The sequence below is a fragment of the Micropterus salmoides genome, unplaced genomic scaffold, assembly GCF_014851395.1.
Source record: "Micropterus salmoides isolate LMB-PRFRI ecotype aquatic unplaced genomic scaffold, ASM1485139v1 Ms_hic_scaffold_11, whole genome shotgun sequence".
In the NCBI taxonomy this organism is placed as follows: domain Eukaryota; kingdom Metazoa; phylum Chordata; class Actinopteri; order Centrarchiformes; family Centrarchidae; genus Micropterus; species Micropterus salmoides.
Genome location: NW_024040152.1, coordinates 30,844,040 through 30,864,086, shown reverse-complemented (window position 1 = coordinate 30,864,086; position 20,047 = coordinate 30,844,040). Strand labels below are relative to the sequence as shown.

The 20,047-nt window shown below is 41.7% G+C and overlaps 2 protein-coding genes across 2 annotated transcripts in view; both read right to left on the bottom strand.

Annotated features, from left to right (window-relative positions):
• The window catches only part of LOC119898096 (low-density lipoprotein receptor class A domain-containing protein 4-like), a 218,053-nt gene extending 215,427 nt beyond the window's left edge, over positions 1-2,626 (bottom strand). Inside the window, exon 1 of the mRNA XM_038712252.1 lies at positions 2,242-2,626. The gene's annotated coding sequence lies outside the window, so the exon portion shown is untranslated. The remainder of the gene's footprint in view (positions 1-2,241) is intronic.
• Positions 2,627-2,947: 321 nt separating this feature from the next.
• cep192 (centrosomal protein 192) overlaps positions 2,948-20,047 on the bottom strand; it is a 33,451-nt gene continuing 16,351 nt past the window's right edge. Inside the window, 26 exon segments of the mRNA XM_038712251.1 lie at positions 2,948-4,388; positions 5,279-5,337; positions 5,754-5,880; positions 6,385-6,497; positions 9,311-9,430; positions 11,097-11,192; positions 11,468-11,544; positions 11,725-11,953; positions 12,064-12,169; positions 12,499-12,622; positions 12,808-12,886; positions 13,050-13,140; positions 13,510-13,672; positions 13,987-14,096; positions 14,597-14,718; positions 14,946-15,068; positions 15,070-15,207; positions 15,410-15,589; positions 15,925-16,015; positions 16,441-16,638; positions 17,104-17,222; positions 17,607-17,699; positions 18,435-18,574; positions 18,728-18,791; positions 19,120-19,260; positions 19,785-19,910. Of these exon segments, the coding sequence (XP_038568179.1) occupies positions 4,256-4,388; positions 5,279-5,337; positions 5,754-5,880; positions 6,385-6,497; positions 9,311-9,430; positions 11,097-11,192; positions 11,468-11,544; positions 11,725-11,953; positions 12,064-12,169; positions 12,499-12,622; positions 12,808-12,886; positions 13,050-13,140; positions 13,510-13,672; positions 13,987-14,096; positions 14,597-14,718; positions 14,946-15,068; positions 15,070-15,207; positions 15,410-15,589; positions 15,925-16,015; positions 16,441-16,638; positions 17,104-17,222; positions 17,607-17,699; positions 18,435-18,574; positions 18,728-18,791; positions 19,120-19,260; positions 19,785-19,910 (3,162 nt within the window). The 3' untranslated portion in view covers positions 2,948-4,255.

Genomic DNA, 20,047 nt, shown 5'->3' with positions numbered 1-20,047 from the left:
TCTTCTGCACTCACCCTGACAAATAAACAATAAAAAATGAACACAAGATTTGAAACCAAGTTTTCAGGCTTTAAAATAACCAGCCAGGAACTGAGGCGTGACGTCACAGCAGATTGTCTTTTCTTTACATTCTCTGAAGGCAACATGTGTTCAGATGAATGACAGTCAGCAGAGCATGTTGTCATCGCCATAAATGTCAACAGTTTACAAAAACCTCTGTCAACAAATTAACATTGTGTCATACAAAAGTGACTCATTCAAACAAAAGAATCAGAGAATGAATTAATCCTGAAAAGACTTGTTTATGAATGTACTTGACTCCAGCATAATGAAATAACATTATATGTTCCATTATAATAAAATAAAGATTAGATTTTCTATAATGAATTATCAAGCTCAGGGAACTTTAAAGCCTAATGTTTTTCACACCGTACAAAAGTAAATGGCAGCGAGTAGACTGCCAGAAATAATGTATAGAAGAAGGTCAACATATAGATGATTGGCGCTTAAAGCAAACACCAGCATTATCCCTTAATACTTTAATTCCTCTAAGTCTTAAACAGTATAACACCCTGACATGTTGGCGATATTTACCTGTACACGCATCATCATCATCATCATCATCATCATTCACAGGTGTCCTTTTATTGAACCCATCTTAACAAGCTTTGTACTGCAGCAGCCCAACACAGGAGCTACCTACACAACTCTGCTGCCACAGTCAATGACACAAGCATCCAAACTCCACAAAGCACCGGAGCCGGATGCAAAAAAGAGCTTGAGAGAGACGGTGTGGGGGTCACAGGTAAGTAAACAGAGAGAGAAGGCAGGACCGAGAGAACTGAAAAGCTAGGACAAACAACACTTCCTCATCTATAGGTCCCTGACTGAAATCTTCAGGATAAGCAGAGGCAGGGTAGTGGCCAACCAGCCAGGCAAGGAACAAAACACACCCTCAGCACGCAACTTGAATTCGCTCCACCAGACCCACACATAAAAAAAAAAAATCTCAAGCAGCTCAAGCAGAGAACCAGAAAGCAGAGCCCAGTAATCAAATTAATGTAAACCCGATCAGTGGGCTGGAACACATCAGACAGTGAGAGCGAGAGAGACTGGCGCTCTGCACTGTACAGTGTCACATATACATCCATGTTTTTATAGGACTGTCAGTTTCAAACTTTGGGGCTGGGTTTAGTATGAGTAAATACCCTCATCATCTTCTAGAGCTTGTGTTCTCAAAGTGGGGTCCTCCAGGGGGTCCCCAGCAAAAAGGGGAATCATTTATTTTCACTATATTTCCAATCCGTAAGTAACACAGTGACAGAACCTATGACTTTTTTTGTTGGGTTTTACTTTCTGTAAAACATCTAAATTCCAAAATCCTCTCAGCTGTGTGATCCTGGGACAAAACCTTCTCAAATGGGGATCTGTGTCAGTTTAGGGGTCCTTGACCTAAAGAAGTTTGAGAACGACTGTTCTAGAGGATCCTTCTTCCATGTTTGATAAGGAAAAGATGTGTAGTGTGCTTCCCACGCTACACATTTACACAGGCTGCGTGTGGATGATGAATGTTGATATTTCACAGTCCCACAGTGGTCCTCACCTCCACCCTACAGTGTTAATAAACACAAACACACAGGTCCGAACCGACCACACTAACTCATCCCAGATGAAGCTACTTAATGACACCACCTCATCAGACAGGCACCGCGTGTCTCATTTGCATAAAAAAAAAAAAAAAAGTTGGGCAACTTATCCCCCGGCCTAAAACATGAGTGACAGCTCAGTATTCAATTTCTAATCTAGCTTCCCAGTTAGCTTGTTCATCAAATCAAACAGGGTAAGACCGCTACGAGCAGCCACGCAGAGAAAAATAAGTCTTTACCCGGGGTCCTACATGTTATAGTTACCGGTGAGGTCAGCGGGAGTCCCCCCGCAGGGACACCGACATAGCGGACTGGTGCTGTGGCGCCGGCGGGTGGATGGGAGCCGGGACTAGCCTTAGCCGTGTTAGCTTAGCTCTGCTGTCTGGCGCAGCTTGGAAAGCGGCTCCAACTCCAGACAGCAACTTCCACAGTCTGGCCCAAAGTCAGACCCCCACACCGGACAGCCCGGCTAGCGTTTAGCCACAGCAGTTAGCATAGCCAGAACATTCCTCCAGCCGCCTACGACTGCCGCATTGTGCATTAAAAAATACACCAGAGTACGGAAATAACTAAGAAAATGTGGCAGGCTTCCTACCTGTAAATGCAGTCGTTAACGTGCTAAGTCGCCTCGTCTTGCTTGTTTTAAGTCTGGGATGTTGTGTTGCTAGACGTCAAGTCCAACTGCACTACAGTGGTTTCCAGCCTGGGAAGCAAAATAAAGCCCAGCTGCCCTACTGTACATTACATGCTGCTGACAGTCCCACTTGATGAAGCTCTGACGACACCTGCAGGCCCCATCCCACATGTCAGCCAACTTACTGGGCTAGAAGTATGATCCCGTACTGTAGGGGAGGTCACAGGTTCAGGATCAAATGCAGCAGCATCCCAGCGACTTGCTTAGGGACCTCCCATGAAAATGCGTTGTTCTTCTTACTTCTTGTTATTGCAAGCAACTATATGCTGCAGGACATCATACAGGTGATCAAAATTGTTGTGTTTGTCTGAATGTTTACCTATTGAGCTAAAAAGTGAACTGTTCTCATTGGACCACTCTGTATAAATAAAAGTCAATTTAATGAAAAAATAACCACCACAATATAATATCTGTTGGTGGACACTGGCATTCAATGTAGTGGTCTTAAAGCACTGAACCTGTCACATTAACACACGACAATAATTAACATAATGTATGTAAACAGGAAGGTAAATAAAAAGAAAGCTACTTGTCAACCATATTTCATTTATAATATCCTGCCCCTAACTACCAATCTGACAGCAATTTTAAATCAAGGAAACCCACACTATTTATCACAAAACTTTATTTAAAATACATACAAGAATATATATTACATTATATACTTTTTAAAGCATGTGCAAATTGTAAATCCAAAATACGTCAGGATAGTTTTCAGGGCATTTTGAGTGGAGTCGGTGACAATATACTTCATATAAGCAGGAAAATAATGCTCTACACTAGTGTTTTTCATTTCCAAAAGGTGAAGTCACAATGTGTGGCATCAAACAGGTTAACAACGCATCCTCGATCAAGTTTACGTACATTTCCCCATGCCATTCCAGTTCCAAAACAGATTATGGATGTGACTCCAATACCCCCAAAGCAATTTTGGCCATTTGCCCCAGAGCCAAAAGAGGAAATGGGGAGCTAATTTTCTGTGACTGGAACAGTGATTAACACGGTTTTGCCATGGTAACCATACTAAGCGGGGCTGGCAAGCTGCCGAACAAAAATCCCACCAGAGAATACTCTTTTAGCATGTAATAACAATCATTAACCGTTCTAATGTTGCTGTGAGCTGCCCTGATCATGACTAAATTAAGTACATCTGGACTGTTTGGAACGAGTCTTGGTGGTTTGCTGGGAAGTAAACACATGGTGGTTACAAAGGCCACGGTGCAGGTGGGATGATGAGGAGCCATTTCCATAGAAACCACACCAGTACGGAAGATTAGTTTAAAAAAAAATAAAAAAAATTGAAATGTAGACAGAAGGCAACACAACCTTATTTTTCCCAAAATAAACAACTCTCCCTGCAGCCATTTAATCAACAAGAGACAAAAGCATTCCTGTGTGACCAACTCCAAGTAATCCCCAACGTATCCCAACTGGTACTGTCTGACAGGGGCCATGGCAACAACAACAACGCTGTCTTGTGACGTGACTCAGGGATAAGGCAAATACCAGACCGAGTCAAGTGACAAATATCATTAGCTCTCTGAAAGGCCTGAGTGGTGCACACTAATTGTGAGCCAGTCAGACCAAATCATTCAGCTTCAGGCACAATTGTTTTTCATGGGCCAGCCGAGGACACCTGTGCCACATCCAGAGGTGGACGGGTTTGTGTTGGCGGTAGAGTCTCAGTCATCTCCAGTTAATCAGTTTTTCTTTCTACATCTCCAAGTATGATAACAAGAAAGGATTTAAGTCCAGGGTTGCTTTTATTCGATCCTTGGAGAGGAAACAGCAAAACTACAAACTGCTGTTACTCTTGTCTGTCCCATGATGAACAGTACAGAGAAGAGAGTCCACCCAAAGCCAGCGAGCCAGCCAGCCAGCATGAGGAGGTGGCGTAGGATGGTAGATGGTGAATTCAAGGCGATGTCTCACCGGTCAGCTGAATAACAAGACTTCCACTTGTTTCTGACTGGACGAGCAGCAAGCCAGCGTGTCGGCCTGCAGTACTGGGCTTGAACTGGACGGGTAGCTTCAGATAGTGCTGTGATCTAATGGGTGGAAAAGAAGATAAACATAAACAACATAAAATCAAGTACTAAGGATTGCACTATATGAAATGTAACATATTAGACTATAGCAAAAAGAATAATTTTAAAACACACTGTACAACTCTTCACAAATAAATATATGGGGCAGCGTGGGAACATTATGTTAAGTGAGGTTGTGGTAAAAATGAAGAGTACATGATAAGAGCCACAACATGCTGGGGTCACCACAAGGCTACCAAGAATCCACACACAGCACACAGCTCACAACACATCTAGTGTAGCGCTGGGTCAGGTTGCGGACAAACACATTGGTGATGAAATGGTATGTCTGACAATGCTTTATTTCTGTTGAGGAAGTAAATTAATTACACTATATATTTTTTCCTCCATATCCCACGCTTACATTGTTTTTGTTCATATTTCAACAATACAAAAACACATGCTGTGGCCATTCTGAACACAGTTTCACATCAGCACAGCACAGCTGGTACCTGTGGCCAGGCAAACCCTCCCAAAGGCTTAGTTAGGCAAAACACATCGGGACTCCTCGAGGCCTCAAGTGTACCGTTTACAGTAACGTCATCCTCTGGGTCCCAACGGCTTACAGGACCTCCCATAGTGAGCAATGGGAAATGACATTACACCGACTCCAAGTTACATTACAAAGCATGTTTTGAGTTGTATTTACCAGAACTGACAAACTTTAACACCTAGCTACTAAGTTTCATGAAAGGAATCTATGTAAAAGTGCCTTAAAAAAGGAAGTAAACTAACAGAAGTACTCATCATAAAGCTAACTTGTAAACCTGTGATTCCCTATGTTACACACAGCTACTATCAACAGCGCAGAATAGAGAGTTTCTGTTAGGGATAATGACCACTGGACTCACCTCAGGGAATATTTCGAATGCTTGATGTGGAAGGGCTCCCTAGGGTTTACAAATTTCAGCTGCAAGTCAATTAGAGAAGCCACACATCAAATATCAAATCCATGCAAAGCACAGTGACAATTGTTAGAGGTCAGAACAAATACATCTAGTCAGTCATGCATTTTCTATTATAGCAATAGAAACAGTTGACATAAAGTGAGATAGTATCTACACATTTAGAATCTCTGGTCTCGATAAACCTCTATATCCAAGATAACCAGGTCTCATTTCCAGAAACTAAAACTAAAGAAAGACTCATTTTAAAACCATCTTTTATACTCTTGCTTGTTTTACATCTTTTCTAGACTAGATAGTGCTGCATAGGCATATACTGTATTTCAGTTTCTGCTGCAGTGCGAGAGAAAAAAAAAAAAAAAAAAACAATAAAATAAGGTTTCCCCTTCCTATGTCTTCATAAGAATAAGGCATGCCTCACCTCATGCGTGAGGGACGAGTTGTTGCGGATGTTGACCTTCAGAGTGCTGGATTCACCCACACGGGTAGCTGGGAAGGTGTACAGATCCTGTGGAGAATACACACCCCTCCGCACCGCCTCCTCTTGGCTGAGAATTACAAATAGTGCCATTTTAAACAGGAAGCATAACCATCATAACACAATCACCATCTGCAGATGAGACATGAGTCATTACAGTGGGTCCCTTAAAGAATGCTGATTTAAAACAATTTTTAAAATCAACATGAATGACTATTTAGTACTGGATGCTGGAATTTTTCCCTTCATGAAGGTTAAATTATATACCCATTAATTCCTTTTATCTAGGCAGTGTGTTTAACAAATTGAGCTTCGTTTTAGTATCATTTGGGCATTTTTATGCCCCATACAGTAGGAAGATGACATGAAAAGGGGAAACAGATGGGGGACGACATGCAACGACATCCTCGGCTGGATGTTGCGGTTCACGGTTGGTGCCTTAAATCCTTAGAAACAGAGCTTTTTACACAAGATAAACAGCACACAAGTGGACAATCATTCCACTGTTCCTTTGATGTCTCCTTCACTGGCTCATACATTTTACCACAGAGGTCTTTAGCTAAGCAGATCTCACCTTGTTTGGCCTGCTGAGGCATCAGCTCTCTTCCTGGTCTTGACTGTGGCCTCCGTCTTCACCAGAGAGCAGTCTCCTTCCTGTGGTCCTTCTACTGGCCCAGGCTTTATTCCCTTTAGACACATGACAAAAAGAAATGTAGGATCTAGGCTAGTAAGCGCCTAGAAGTGCAAAAAAAACATAGCTGACATGTCCATACTACTTCACAACTGCTGGTTAACAAAATACAGAATAAATACCCTCTTATGTCTCAAGTTAAGCATCTCATTAAAGTGAGTCCACACCTCACATTTGTGTAAATATTTGATTATATTTTTTCATGAGACAACTCTGGTGTGCAGTGAGTGTGCAGCTTGTACAACAGTGTAAATTTGCTGTCCCCTCAAAATAACACATCACACAGCTGTTAATGTCTAAACCACTGGCAACAAAAGTGAGTACACCCCTAAGTGAAAAGGTCCAAATTGGGCCCAATTAGCCATTTTACCTCCCCGGTGTCATGTGACTCAGTGTTACAAGGTGTGAATGGGGAGTAGGTGTGTTAAATTTAGTGTTCTCGCTCTCACACTCCCTCATACTGGTCACTGGAAGTTCAACATGGCACCTCATGGCAAAGAACTCTGAGGATCTGAAAAAAAAAAAGAATGGTTGCTCCAACATAAAGATGGCCAAGGCTATCAGAAGAATGACAAGACTCTTTAACTGAGCCGCAGCACGGTGGCCGAGACCATACAGCGGTTCAACAGGACAGATTCCACTCAGAACAGGCTTCGCCACGGTCAACCAAATAATTTCAGCGCACGTGCTCAGTGTCATATCCAGAGGTTGTCTCTGGGAAATAGATGAGTGCTGCCAGCATTGCTGCAGAGGTTGAAGGGGTGGTGGGGTCAGCCTGTCAGTGCTCAGACCGTACACCTCACACTGCATCAAATTGGTCTGCATGGCTGTCGTCCCAGAAGGAAGCTTCTTCTAATGATGATGCACAACAAAACCCGCAAACAGTTTGCTGAAGACAAGCAGACTAAGGACATGGACTACTGGAACCAGGTCCTGTGGTCTGATGAGCCCAAGATAAACTTGTTTAGTTCAGATGGTGTCAACGTGTGTGGCGGCAACCAGGTGAGGAGCACAACGTGTGTCTTGCCTACAGTGAAGCATGGTGGCAGGAGTGTCCTGGTCTGGAGCTGCATGAGTCCTGCTGGCACTGGGAAGCTTCAGTTCATTGAGGGAACCATGAATGTCAACATGTACTGTGACCTACTGAAGCAGCTGACCTCCAAGACGACAGCTGCCTCGCTAAAGAAGCTGAGGGTAAAGGTGATGGACTGGCCAAGCACGTCTCCGGACCTAAACCCTATTGAGCATCTGTGGGGAATCGTCAAACGGAAAGTGGAGGAGCGCACGGTCTCTAACATCCAGCAGCTCCGTGATGTCGTCATGGAGGAGTGGAAGAGGACTCCAGTGGCAACCTGTGATGCTCTGGTGAACTCCATGCCCAAGAAGGTTAAAGCAGTGCTGGAAAATAATGCTGGCCCCAAATAGTCAAAGATTCGATGCTGATTCGACTGTCAATCTCACAGTCGAAGCTTCGCAGGGAAACAAGGATCATGCCATTTTGGCGATATGGGGGTGCACAACGTCTGATTTTACATACACATGGCTGTACGGCAAAAACTTTGCACAAGACCGGTGAATGGCAGGCGAGAGAGAGAGAAAATGGTCAACAATAAGCCTCAGTTTAGCTTCGGCTCACAATCACCGTGCACAAACACACATGATTCGACTATAGGCAGGACTTGACGATTCTGATTCGACTATGTAAATCCTTAGTAGGGGACAGCCCTAGTGGCCGCACAAAATATTAACACTTTAGACATTTTCACTTAGGGGTGTCTTCACTTTTGCTGCCAGCGGTTTAGACATTAACAGCTGTGTGATGTGTTATTTTGAGGGGACAGCAAATTTACACTGTTGTACAAGCTGCACACTCACTGCTTTACATTGAAGCAAAGTGTCATTTCTTCAGAGTTGTCACAAGAAAATATATAATCAAATATTTGCAAAAATGTGAGGGGTGCTCACTTTTGAGAGATACTATATATCATGCACAAAAGATTTGACTGTTACTGATGGAAAGACATCATGATGGAAACTACTGTATATGTGAAATATACCATATACATTTAGTTCACACCAGACTGTCATGTATATCTAAATCTAAGTTTTGCAGACTGGAGTTGCATATTAGCATTTCACACCACTGAAGTTTTTGGCACTCCACTTTAACACTGCATCTAAGAAATAAAGCAACAGCAGCAGAAGCACTACCATCACAGCCACTTAACCTACTTATGTGGAGCCATCTATCTGACATCCCACTTGCTCTGTATGTGTGCTCTTAAGTTAACCGGGTCTGTCATAACACTTCACATTAAAGAGACACACATGCAAAGCCCGCAGGCCTGTCTCAGCAGGGTGACTCTCCTTACCACCCCACAACTCACTTCTCTCATTTGTTAATTCTGTTACTAACACTACAAAGCCATAGTCAAGGTACGAACCATTTTGTTTTCTTACTGCATAAAAAGGTTATGACACATTCCAATGAATTAAAGTAAGCATTTTCCCCATGGACCAGTGGTCATCTACACATTGTTTAGTTTGAAAGTGAAACATGTTAATTCATGAATGAATTGTTATTTGCTATACAGAATGTCTGATAAAGACATGCCAGGAGAGCAAAAGTGTATATAAAGCATGGTTAAGGAGAGCAAATAACAGTCATGATACTTGGTAATGGGCAAAATGAAACCTGAAACAAATTTTCCAGTGTATCTCTTTTACTACAAAAGCACACTTGCTCTCAGTATGGTGTTTGAATCGTAAGCCAACTTAAATCCCACAAAACTAATGAATGAGTCCTCACGGTGCCACAGAGCTGGAAGCGGATTCTGGTTTTCTGCTGGGGCTCAGACACAGGGTGGCACTCCAAGTCCCAGAACTGGGCATAGTCCCCTCTGTCCCTGGGGAGGAAAGTGATGGGAACCTGAGAGAGCAAGAAAAACATTAGAGGAAATAATCCGAATTTATTTAACCGTGTGAAATGCTTACCCTATTCATGTCCTTAGAGGCAAACCTCTAGGAAAATCTGCCTCCTAACTTAAAATTGTATTACTGCTGCAAGGTTTTAAAGTGTAATATACAGTAAGAAGTAGTATAAGTAATTGCACATAAAACCCAAGTATCGATTTCTTGAAATTGCACATATCAACCAAAAACAGAGAGCTAAAAAAGGGCCAAGTATTTTTTGCTTCAACTCTTAAAAAGGAGTCGGTCCAACAAGGTGCTGTAAAGTTTCTTTACGATTGTAGTGTACCACAAACAAGACCATTCTTTTAAGAGAAAACACCAGTGACCACACACCTTGCTCACAGGTATAATAATGGCTGCATTCTATTTAGATGTGCCAAACATCCCATTAAAAGAATTTCAATGTGGTTATAAAGTATATAGTAGTATGTCTTCACTGATGACTGTTCATCTAGCTATTGCTTAGCCTACGTTTGTAAAACACCCTGTTTTATTTTTTAGCAAACAGGGCTGAATGATTTTTAACCAATATTGCAATTTAATATGCTATTAATTTTTAAGAGCTTTACCTTCTGTAATTTTCAAAACAGACAAGCAGTAAAGCCGTGTATAGTACGACCAACACAATATTAGATAGATCAAATATACACTGTCTTTCTTGTAGGCCAGGCCTGTGTTCTGATGAAATTAGGTGATGCATGAATTATTATAGAGCAATGTTGGAGAAGAAAATATCATTATATATTAATTATAATATGAGAAAGATAATCTGAGTCTCAAGTCATGGCATTAAATAATACGATATAATATAATCAGGTCGGCCAGACCACAAGAAAAAAAAAAAAAACAGTTCACAACAGTATTATACAGTAAGCACTCAATACAAAACCCACAGTTCAACAACCACTTAATGAGTCTATCTCAAAAAATGCTCAGTTTGAGGTTCAATTCAAAAGTTGGCCAACGAAAATAAAACCAAGTGACTCCACTCTTGTTTAGTAGACAAGCTCAGTAATTCTCTGACAACACCAGAGTTCTCAGATGCTGGTAAGCATCGCACCGGCTGTAACGCGGGACAGACTGGGCCTCTTTCGGACTTGTGTGTTTGGTTTGAAACACCGTTTCACAGATATTTCCTGAGCTGACTTGGTGGCTGTGTGTGTGACGCAGGCTGTCACACACACTGCCAGAGCGACAGATGCCCAGAAGATTTCAACCACCAACACAACCAAGTTACCTGCGGGTGGCGGGTGCTACTTTCATTCCCTGTGTGACACAAAATTTCTGTAGTGTCAGCTTCTGTCAAGCTTAAGGCTGTTGAACAACAACAAGTCAAGGTACAGCTTAATGTGCGAAGTTGATGCTTCCTCCCGCGTATCATGTGACCAGAGCGTAATTACAGTTTCTCATCTTATATAGCGATAATATTGCAAATGCAATTAATCATACAACCCTTCTAAAACAAAACCGAAATCTGAATGTAGCGTTTGTGTTCCTATGTGGACCCTGTAGGCAAAAAATATTGATCTAGCACCCTAAACTTAACCTAATGCACTTGTCTTATCCCTTACGACCTGTTCTAAATGTTAGACTTACAAGTCCTTTTGGATGAGAGTGCCTACCTGCATCTTCTCATGGTCTCCCAAAGTGCCTGAGACCCTGGAACATCTGAAAGCAGTGTAAGTGGCCCGGTAAACATCTCCGGTGTTGTCAACCCCCTGAGGAGAGAGAAGGCACCACATCATACAATCGCCAGTAACAAGTCTAAACAACTAGAGTGTGAAACTACAAAATAAACATATTACCAAAATAGAGTCACGCAACAAAAGAAAAGATTTTAGCTACACTTACATAGTAACCTAGACTAAATTCAAAAGAAGTTGGAAAGAAACTACAAAAGAAAAGCACCTGTTTACCAAAGGGGGACGATAAAGGGAAGAAACTGAAAAACAGTAATGACTGACAGAAGAAAGAGATAATGAAGAAAAAGTACCTTGACATATGGAGGAGCAAATGATGAGAGGTACCACCTCACCTCCACTTCCCCATTCTGCACCTCCAGCTGGGCCTCTGAAGTAGAGGAGCAACATAGAGTTTGTCACAGGAAAACAAACACACACACAAAATAGTTTTCACAAAAACTTTATTAGGCTTCTAGATGATTGTGTTCAGGCTGCGTTCTGCTCTATTCTAAAATCCAAATGAAGGTGAACAAAGCAACTTAGGTCCTTTAGCCAGTCATCGCCCTACCTGATGTTTCCCCCGAGGGAGTGGTGGGGAAGACGATGGTCTTGTTGCTAATCTCCACCAGGGCTTGAGATGCCTGTGGGGTCTGCGGGGGAAGCGAGGGCCTGTTGGAGACCCTGCCCACAGGCAGCACTGGGGTGGCAGCCTGAGGAGGCAGGGCTGACAAAGTTGTGTCTGCTGGGGTCGCGGACACATCCAGAGCCAGGTCCCGGCGAATCTGGACCTTAATAAACTGAAGCAGTAGTCACATTGCACAAATTTAGCTCTTGTTAAAGTCCACACAAAATTCATGATCGACTGTTCTTGAGGTGCAAAAAGCTGCCTGTCCCAAGTGTTCCATACCTTCTGTTGACCATCGCACTGGACATAAATCTGTCCACTCCATGGCAGCAGGGCAGATTTAGTTGCTAGTGAAGGGTTGGGGCTGATCAAAATCTGCAGGTGGCACCTTGGTAAACAATAATTTAATGAGAAATACAAACACGAAAGTAGAACTAAATATATACATTTATATACAGTCAAACAGATTATGATTGGGCTTTCTTTTCATAACTGTTAATTTATAGAAGCTTTAATTACAATAGCTTTAAAGGGCTGAGCTGCCACAATTACATAAATAACTATCTCCACTGTATGTGTAACATAATGGTTTACACAGTGGGGTAAATGCAAATAAAACAAGGTAAATAAATAGAAAGACATTCAGTAAACATCACCCAAAAACCTTGACTTTACCGTAGCAAATTTATTTAATTGAACAACCAATTGTATCCTTACTGAGGCTCGATGACGCCATGCTGAGGGGTGATGGTAAGGCAGTGAGCGGGCCAGGACAAATCAAAGCACAGCTCTCTGGATGTATTGTTCCGGATCTGAACCTGACTAGTTGTGGCTGCACCATCTAAAAAACAAACAACATGTGGACTGGTGGCTACTAATAATAGCAGATGCCATTGCAGAGTCATTCACCTGCAGTTTTGGAGGTGATGGCTTCACTGACCATACTCGAAATCTGCAGTGGATTTAAAAGCTAAGGTGGTAATAGTTCACATAATAACATGCTTTTGCAATTTGGAGTCTACTCACTGATCGTGGGAGCTGCGAGGACGAGTTGTTCTGGATGGATGGTCCACGACTCGGACTGCCTGGGTAATGGCTCTGAGGCCTGGAGAGAGGAAAAGACATTCTGCATTGAAAAATTAATACTTTGTGTCAAATGCAGTGAAATAATGTTTCCATCTCATCCAGTAGAAACAGCACCAAAATAATCAACACTCATCGCTCAACACAAGAAACCATTCAAGTCCATTAGAGAGGGCTCATGGTACCTTTAAGGAGGGCTCCGTCGCTCTCAGTGCTGGACCTTGGGGGCCTTTCACTGGCAGGACGTCCAGAGACACGTTACCATTTGGCAGACCGCTGGGAATTACACACAGCATTACATTGTGTTGAATTACACAAAAGACCACAGTTATCAAAGAGCTGCAAAAATACCAACATCGCAGAGAATCTTACATGATGCATTTTGTGTAAATGAGTTCAGAATAAAAGATGTACAGACCCATATGCCAGCATTGCTTTTACCAAATCAGTGTGCTATATTCAGTTCAAATCAAGATGTATGACTTAAATGCATTAACAATGCTGATTAATACAGTCAAGTGACACATTCAACATAGACACATGGATACAAAAATATATCTGTTGTGTTGCCAATTCAGAAGGCTATTATTTAGATGAACCACATCCTTGTATATTACAGTATGTTAAAAATATTTCCAACAGTACCTGTCTGCCTCTGAACTGTGTCTGGCAGAGGGCGGCAGCAGCTCAGTGTGGTCGCTCTCCTCACAGTTGGTGCTCTTTGTAATTCCCAGCAACGACACCACTATCTTACTCATGTTTCCATAAAAGATGTGAGCCTCATTGGGCCGCTGGGGCAGGTCGTAGTCTACAGAATGGTTAATTATTAGTCAGAGCCACAAACTTGACTTTTTTTCTTTTTTTTTTTTTTAAATTGAATCTGTTATTTCTATTATTATCTCTGCATCAAGTCACAGTTGTACAAAGACAAACCTCAGTTTATAAAGCATCAGATATAAAAGCTCTGATGAACTGGCTACAGGGTACAAATCGCTGTTCAATTAAATGGGAAAACATTGACATGCAGATTACTTTCAATATTATCTAGTGAAAACTAAATTTGATGTAAATTTTCAGATTCAGCTTGACCAAATAATAATCTAAAAAATAATGACATCTTACTCTCTGTAACATTTTCCTCTGCCAGGAACTTCTCATTAAAGTCGATGTTTTTCAGCAGACTGTTCTCAGACAGAGCCTTCCGCACAGCCTCTGGTTTGCTCTGAAGCAATCTGAAAGAAGAAAAACACAAACGCTCCGTTAGGGGCAACAGCTTTATCACAAAAGTAGAACTATCTGGAAGTGGAGCTATAAACTCCATGTATGTATGTTATGCTTGAAACTATAGTCCAGAATACAAAATCACCTGTAGGCAGCAGCATCAAATATTGCTCTATGCATAACAAAAGGTGTCCATAGACAATATGCCTTTTGGATCTTATGGTGGAAACAAATTGCTGGTCTCAAGTGCATACAGTTTACAGAGTAGTGAAGTTAATTTACATTTGCCATTGCTGTCCAGAACAGTACTTTCAGTCTGATTTATATAATCACTTCAATCAAGAGCGATTCAGATTATACAGGAAATTTTCACTTCGCCAGAGCTTTGTATAAAACGTTTCCTGAGGACAATTCAGATTTAATAATCAACTATCCTCCACTAATTCCCATATTTTATTCATATAACATACAGAAAAATAAATAAACTAAACTACGTGTTGAAAGGTCTCACCTCCTATACTGCTGCCTGGATACCTCATCTCCACAGAAAAGAAAGATAGTAGCCAGCTGTGCATTGGCCGACTGACATAGGGTCTGTTCTCTTTGGGTGGACTTCATTAGCACAGTGATCACCTGAAAACACACGAAAATTATAGCAACAAGGTCCCATTTCTGCACATACCAGACAGACTGAAAGAAGGAACTGAAGATCTTGTTATAGTACCTATAATAATAATAATAATAAATCGAGGCCAGTTTATTCACATTAAATTCTCCCCAATTCCTATTCTAGGGTTTTTGAAGAGATCTCTTTTCCTGAACTAGAGTGTGACTCATATTCGTTGTATCCACTCTCCTACCTCTTGTGTCCTTTCCTTCAGAACAAACTGTGACGGAGCGAGGCTGATGACAGAAGGTTCCATAACTGATCGTGTCTGTACATCAGAGAAGGCCACGGCTTTTATGAAAGCTGCTCTGGAGCCGGGTGTTCCTCACGCACAGACACACCTTGCTGACGCGGCTAACAGCAATGTCGGTCAGCGTCGCCACATAACCGTCCGCCTGTTTCCTCTGGTCCTCTAGGATGATGTTGCTGGTCCCACCGTAGCCCGACAGCGGAATCTGAAGATGGGAAATATGGGAACCAAATGTAATCTTAGTCCATATATTTTTATGGGAAATAAGAAAACATGGCAAAGAGACAGTAAAGGGAAACAGGTAAAAAGATAAAGATTGCACAGAGGATAAGAGACAGAAAATGCAAAGTGATAGATGACTGCAGAGAAAGAAGCCAGGAGCAAGGCAGCAACAGTCACATCCTCACAGTGAATTTGACCCCTGGCTGTGAAGGCCGAACTCCAGACTGTTTGATCTCCAGCTTGGCCAACATGCAGGCCACCCTGGTGGGAGCAAAGAGCAGGTGGACAGTCACATCCTCCCTGGGACGAATGGACAGCTCCCCGTGTCGAGTCAGACGCTCTTCAGGACTGAACATACTCTGGAGCTGAGGGAGAAACAAGTTTAAATATGATAAATCAAATGATCTATTATGATTTCATAGCATTTCTGTTTTATTAGATGAGAAATTGCAGAATATTAGGATAATAAATTTTAACCCTTAAGGGGAAATTTCACCAATTTCTACACATCAAATTTATTACTAGAATGATCTGACGAACTAAAACCGCCCTAGTTCACAAATACTTGCAGTGAACTGCTGATTAACACACAGAGGACACTTTGGAAAATGAAAATAAGGTCTGCAGGTGATTCCAAGCAGAATGTCAAAACACAAAACCCTGATGGGAAGAAAACTACAGATGAGATCAGTGTATCTACCTGAAAACAGTCTTGGTCTTGACCACGAATAAGTAACCGTAGCTGCTGTGTGGCGTTGGCAGAGTTGTTCCTTAGAACCAGCTTCTGTTGGCTGAAAAGTAAGCAGCTGTTGGTTATGTACAAACTTGGCTTTGATATTGAAAGTCATTTCTAAATGTCCTACTTTGTGCAGAATAGGCAAGTCAAAGCTGGATCCAACACACCCATCCTACGGGAGATTTAGCTTTCTTACTGCTGTCTGTACTTTACCTCCTTTCATTGGACAATAAATTTATTGTGCACCATGTTGAAAAAGCTTCTGAGGAATCACACTCCCTGTAGACACCCTTTGTCCCTGCTCATGAATAACATTATACAAACCTTAATAGAATAAGGTTGACCACTGGGCCTCGAGTTTTTTTATTGATTACTTTCCAATGAATAATTGATACCTGTAAAAAATAAAAGGTGCCCCCCCCCCCTTCCTGTAACCAAGTAATAGTGAAATTAATTTTAAAAAATTGAACGGTTGCTTACACAGCTCGTCCCAGAGTGACACCTCCCCATGCTACGAATTGTTTATTAGAGAGAATTGGTGGAACAGCGTTGGCCACACCAGGACCAAGGACAGCAGGAGAGGGAATGGCCGGTTTCCCCAAGTCCTGTGGGACAACTTCTCCTTTCAGGGTTACCTCATACTGAGGACCTGTTGGCAGCACCAAGATGGTGAGAAGGCTGCAAAACAACAAGCACAACCAAATTAATCCCAATTAATGAGTTGAGATTAAAGTGTGACATGTTTTGGGATGTACAAGGAGAGTGATGATAAGAACAGCTAATCCAAATAACGACCCGATTCAGAGGATTACTTCAGAGTGAGCATACCAAGTGAATTAAATCTAAATGTATCATCTTTCCCTTCATCCCAGTGCAATGTTGTCACAATACTACTTCCCCGTCTCAAGCCTTTGTCATACACACTTATAAATCCTGTTTTTCCAAAATTATTACATATAGAAATGGCCAAAACTTCAGGTTTCTCCAGCAAAAACCCAAGGGTGTTAACTGGGTTTCTCTAATATCTTACTCCAATTATGGAATGGGTGGATGAAACTGTGGTTTCTCATTTACACAATTTTTACCATTGTGGTTAATGCAAAAAACCAACAGGACATGTAAAAACAATAAAGGGTTGCATACCTTTCTCGATATTTCCTGCTGCCCTGTGCTTTGAAGGAGACCATGATGCCTTGCTCCTCTCCCACTCGCACAGACAGTTCATCAGGTGTCACAGAGAAACTGTCCTCAGTATCACTGCACTATAAACAGGAATGAAAGAGACAATGAGAGGGAATAGAAGTAAGAAGAATAGTGCAAAAAGGAGGAACGGAACCGCACAGGAACAGTGGTTTGAATGTTGGGAGTAAACAAGGAAGAAGAGATAAAAGAAAAAAAATGGCACACACAAAATGGGGTAAGTGAGGTAAGAAAGGGTAGAGACAGGATTGGGGAAGGAGCATGGAAAATAGAATAAACAAGGTAGAAAGAGAAGGAACAAGAGAAAGAAAGTACAAATGCAGAAATCAAGAAAAACAGGTGCAAAATATCAATGATTATTATTATGTGCCACAGTCTGAGCCCAAAATGTCACAGAGGCTTAGCAAAACTCCACATCTAATAAGAAAAGTAAAGGTCAGAATTACCTTGAGTTTCAGCTGCACGTCAATGTTTCCTGCATTCTTTAATGGCAGCATCTGTTGACTAGATTTACCCAGCGGTGCAGAGAGGCTGACAGTCTAGACAAAAGAAGCACAAAAAGAAGTTGTCAACTGCTGACTCTACAAAAAAAAGGCCATGAAAAGGTAAAGGAAAGAAACATGGTGGCAAAAAAAAGGTAGGTTTATATCAAACACCGCCTAAAACCATTGAATTTATTCATGATTTTATAGCTTTTATATAGCAATTCCACATCAAAGTCTGATTCCAGGTCTTGATTACTCTGCATTTGTGAATAAAGGTTGAGTAAGGCTTCCTCTAGTACAGGCTGTTAAAATTTGCCTTACCGGATGTCACCTGAGTCAGCATCACTGGGGCTCCAATTGGTTGTACAAAGAATAATGATGAACTAAAACCACCCTAGGTCACAAAAACCTCAGTAGCCCATTACGTTACAGTAGATATTTTACAAGCACAGACCAGGTAAAACAACAGTGAACACACAGAGTGCAGAGGTTGGTTTTGGTTGTTTGATCGCCAATAGACAATGCCATCGGCCCTCCCTTGTACACAGCCGAAGAATTTGACTCCAGCCTCCCACTGCTCTCCAAGTACATACACAGAACAAGCATAAACATGGTATAGTACACACACTAGCGTATTATCGAGGCGGGGATTCGCGCCACCATCTTGGATAATCTGTTATCTATCAGACTTACTTGTCACAAGGCATGCATATTGTCTTTGACAGTGTAGCTCTGCACACCACTACACTGCAGTCTGAAAAAACAAAAGACAAATTACAGTTTGACTACCTGCAGGTCTTTAGGAGCATGGACCCTTGCGGTTCCAGATCTTGCTCTGAGGGGAATACTGTTGATCACATGGCTCGGACCAGGAGAGTCCACTTCAATGTCCACCCGAGCGCAGTACTCATCAGCCGGACCAAGCTCTCCTGACAACCACAAAGAGTTACCAGAACGTAAGGGTTTTGTTTTGTTATGGAAGATCAGATTATTTTAGGTTAAGTGACGTTAAATCGTTAACACATTGTTAGCACGATGCAGTTTAAATCCATAAAGGGCTTTTTAAGTATTCAATTGATTACCAGAGGAAACTGTGTACTTCTGAGGGGCCTTGAAGTGAACCCAGACCATGAAGCTCTGTGAATTCTGAAAAACAAAAGAAAAAGAAACTAAAATTTATCATGTGACGGATGAAGACTATTCAGTTGGTGAGATAGACTGTCAGATAATAATATCTCCAATTCATTGGGGCGTTACTGGCATGGAAAACAGACGTTTACATTGCCAAATTGTGAAATAAACTCTGCCATTGAAAATATAATATATAGCTTAATGCCTCTCAGAAGTTAATAACACTCATTTGGAACCACAGTTACCTCAGCAAGGTTTACAGAAAATATGAAACATGCAGCATAAAATAATTATACAAGTGACAGATGCTGAATAAGGCTGTAATAATTTTGCCAAGTCGAACCTCTTCGTAGCTGGCATGCAGCACGTGATTCATCACAGAGGGAGAGGACACTTGGGTCACGTGTCCAGCTTGCGGTGTTGCCTCAGATGTCATGGTAACAGGATGCTTGGAAAAGGTGAAGCACCGCCATGCTGTAGCATTCTGCAGAAATGAGATATAAAATGTGAACCACTCAGATACTAGTTATTATGCTCTCTGCTCTGTTTTAACTGCTTTGCATAGCAAGGTTGGGTTGTTAAAAAAGGCAATTTCACTCCCCCCCCCCCCCCCCCCACAACATCTTCTAATTTAGTTAGAGCAGAAACTAAATTAAGACCATTGACTTTTAAATTAGTTTTAATGTTTATTTAAAAGAGATCACTTAAAGTAATGTTTGTACGTTCTACCCTCCATATTGTCAAAACGCTATTAACACTCCTTAGTTTTTGCTCTGTCATTAGCTTAGAAGGGGTTTGTATTGTATGCCAAAGGTCACATGGAGTCTTAAATTCTGCTGCTTAACCCTCGGAGAATGCACTTAAATGTGCACTTGTGTTTTAGACTTCCACAACTGTACCATGCAGAAAACTCAGAGCTGCCACTGGAGGTCACTGTATCACCGTTGTGGATCAGTTTACTTTGTAAACTGTGGTAAGAATATGTGGAAATGTACTATTTTGACTCACTGCACTGATGACTAGACGGATGGGCACCGTAGCACGAGTTCTGTTGAGCAGTTTAAGAGGAAGGGATTTGGCACTGCCTCCTGGAAGGTCTCCAAAATCCAGACAGCCAGATTTACTTACTTCAACCTGAGAAACAAAATTGAATTTCAGATGCGGTCTTAAAATTCTATACATGATATTGAATTTCATTCATGGGTCATTTTTAAACTCCATCTCTGTTCATGAATCTTGACCCTCGAGTATTTCACTTAGCCTTAAATCTT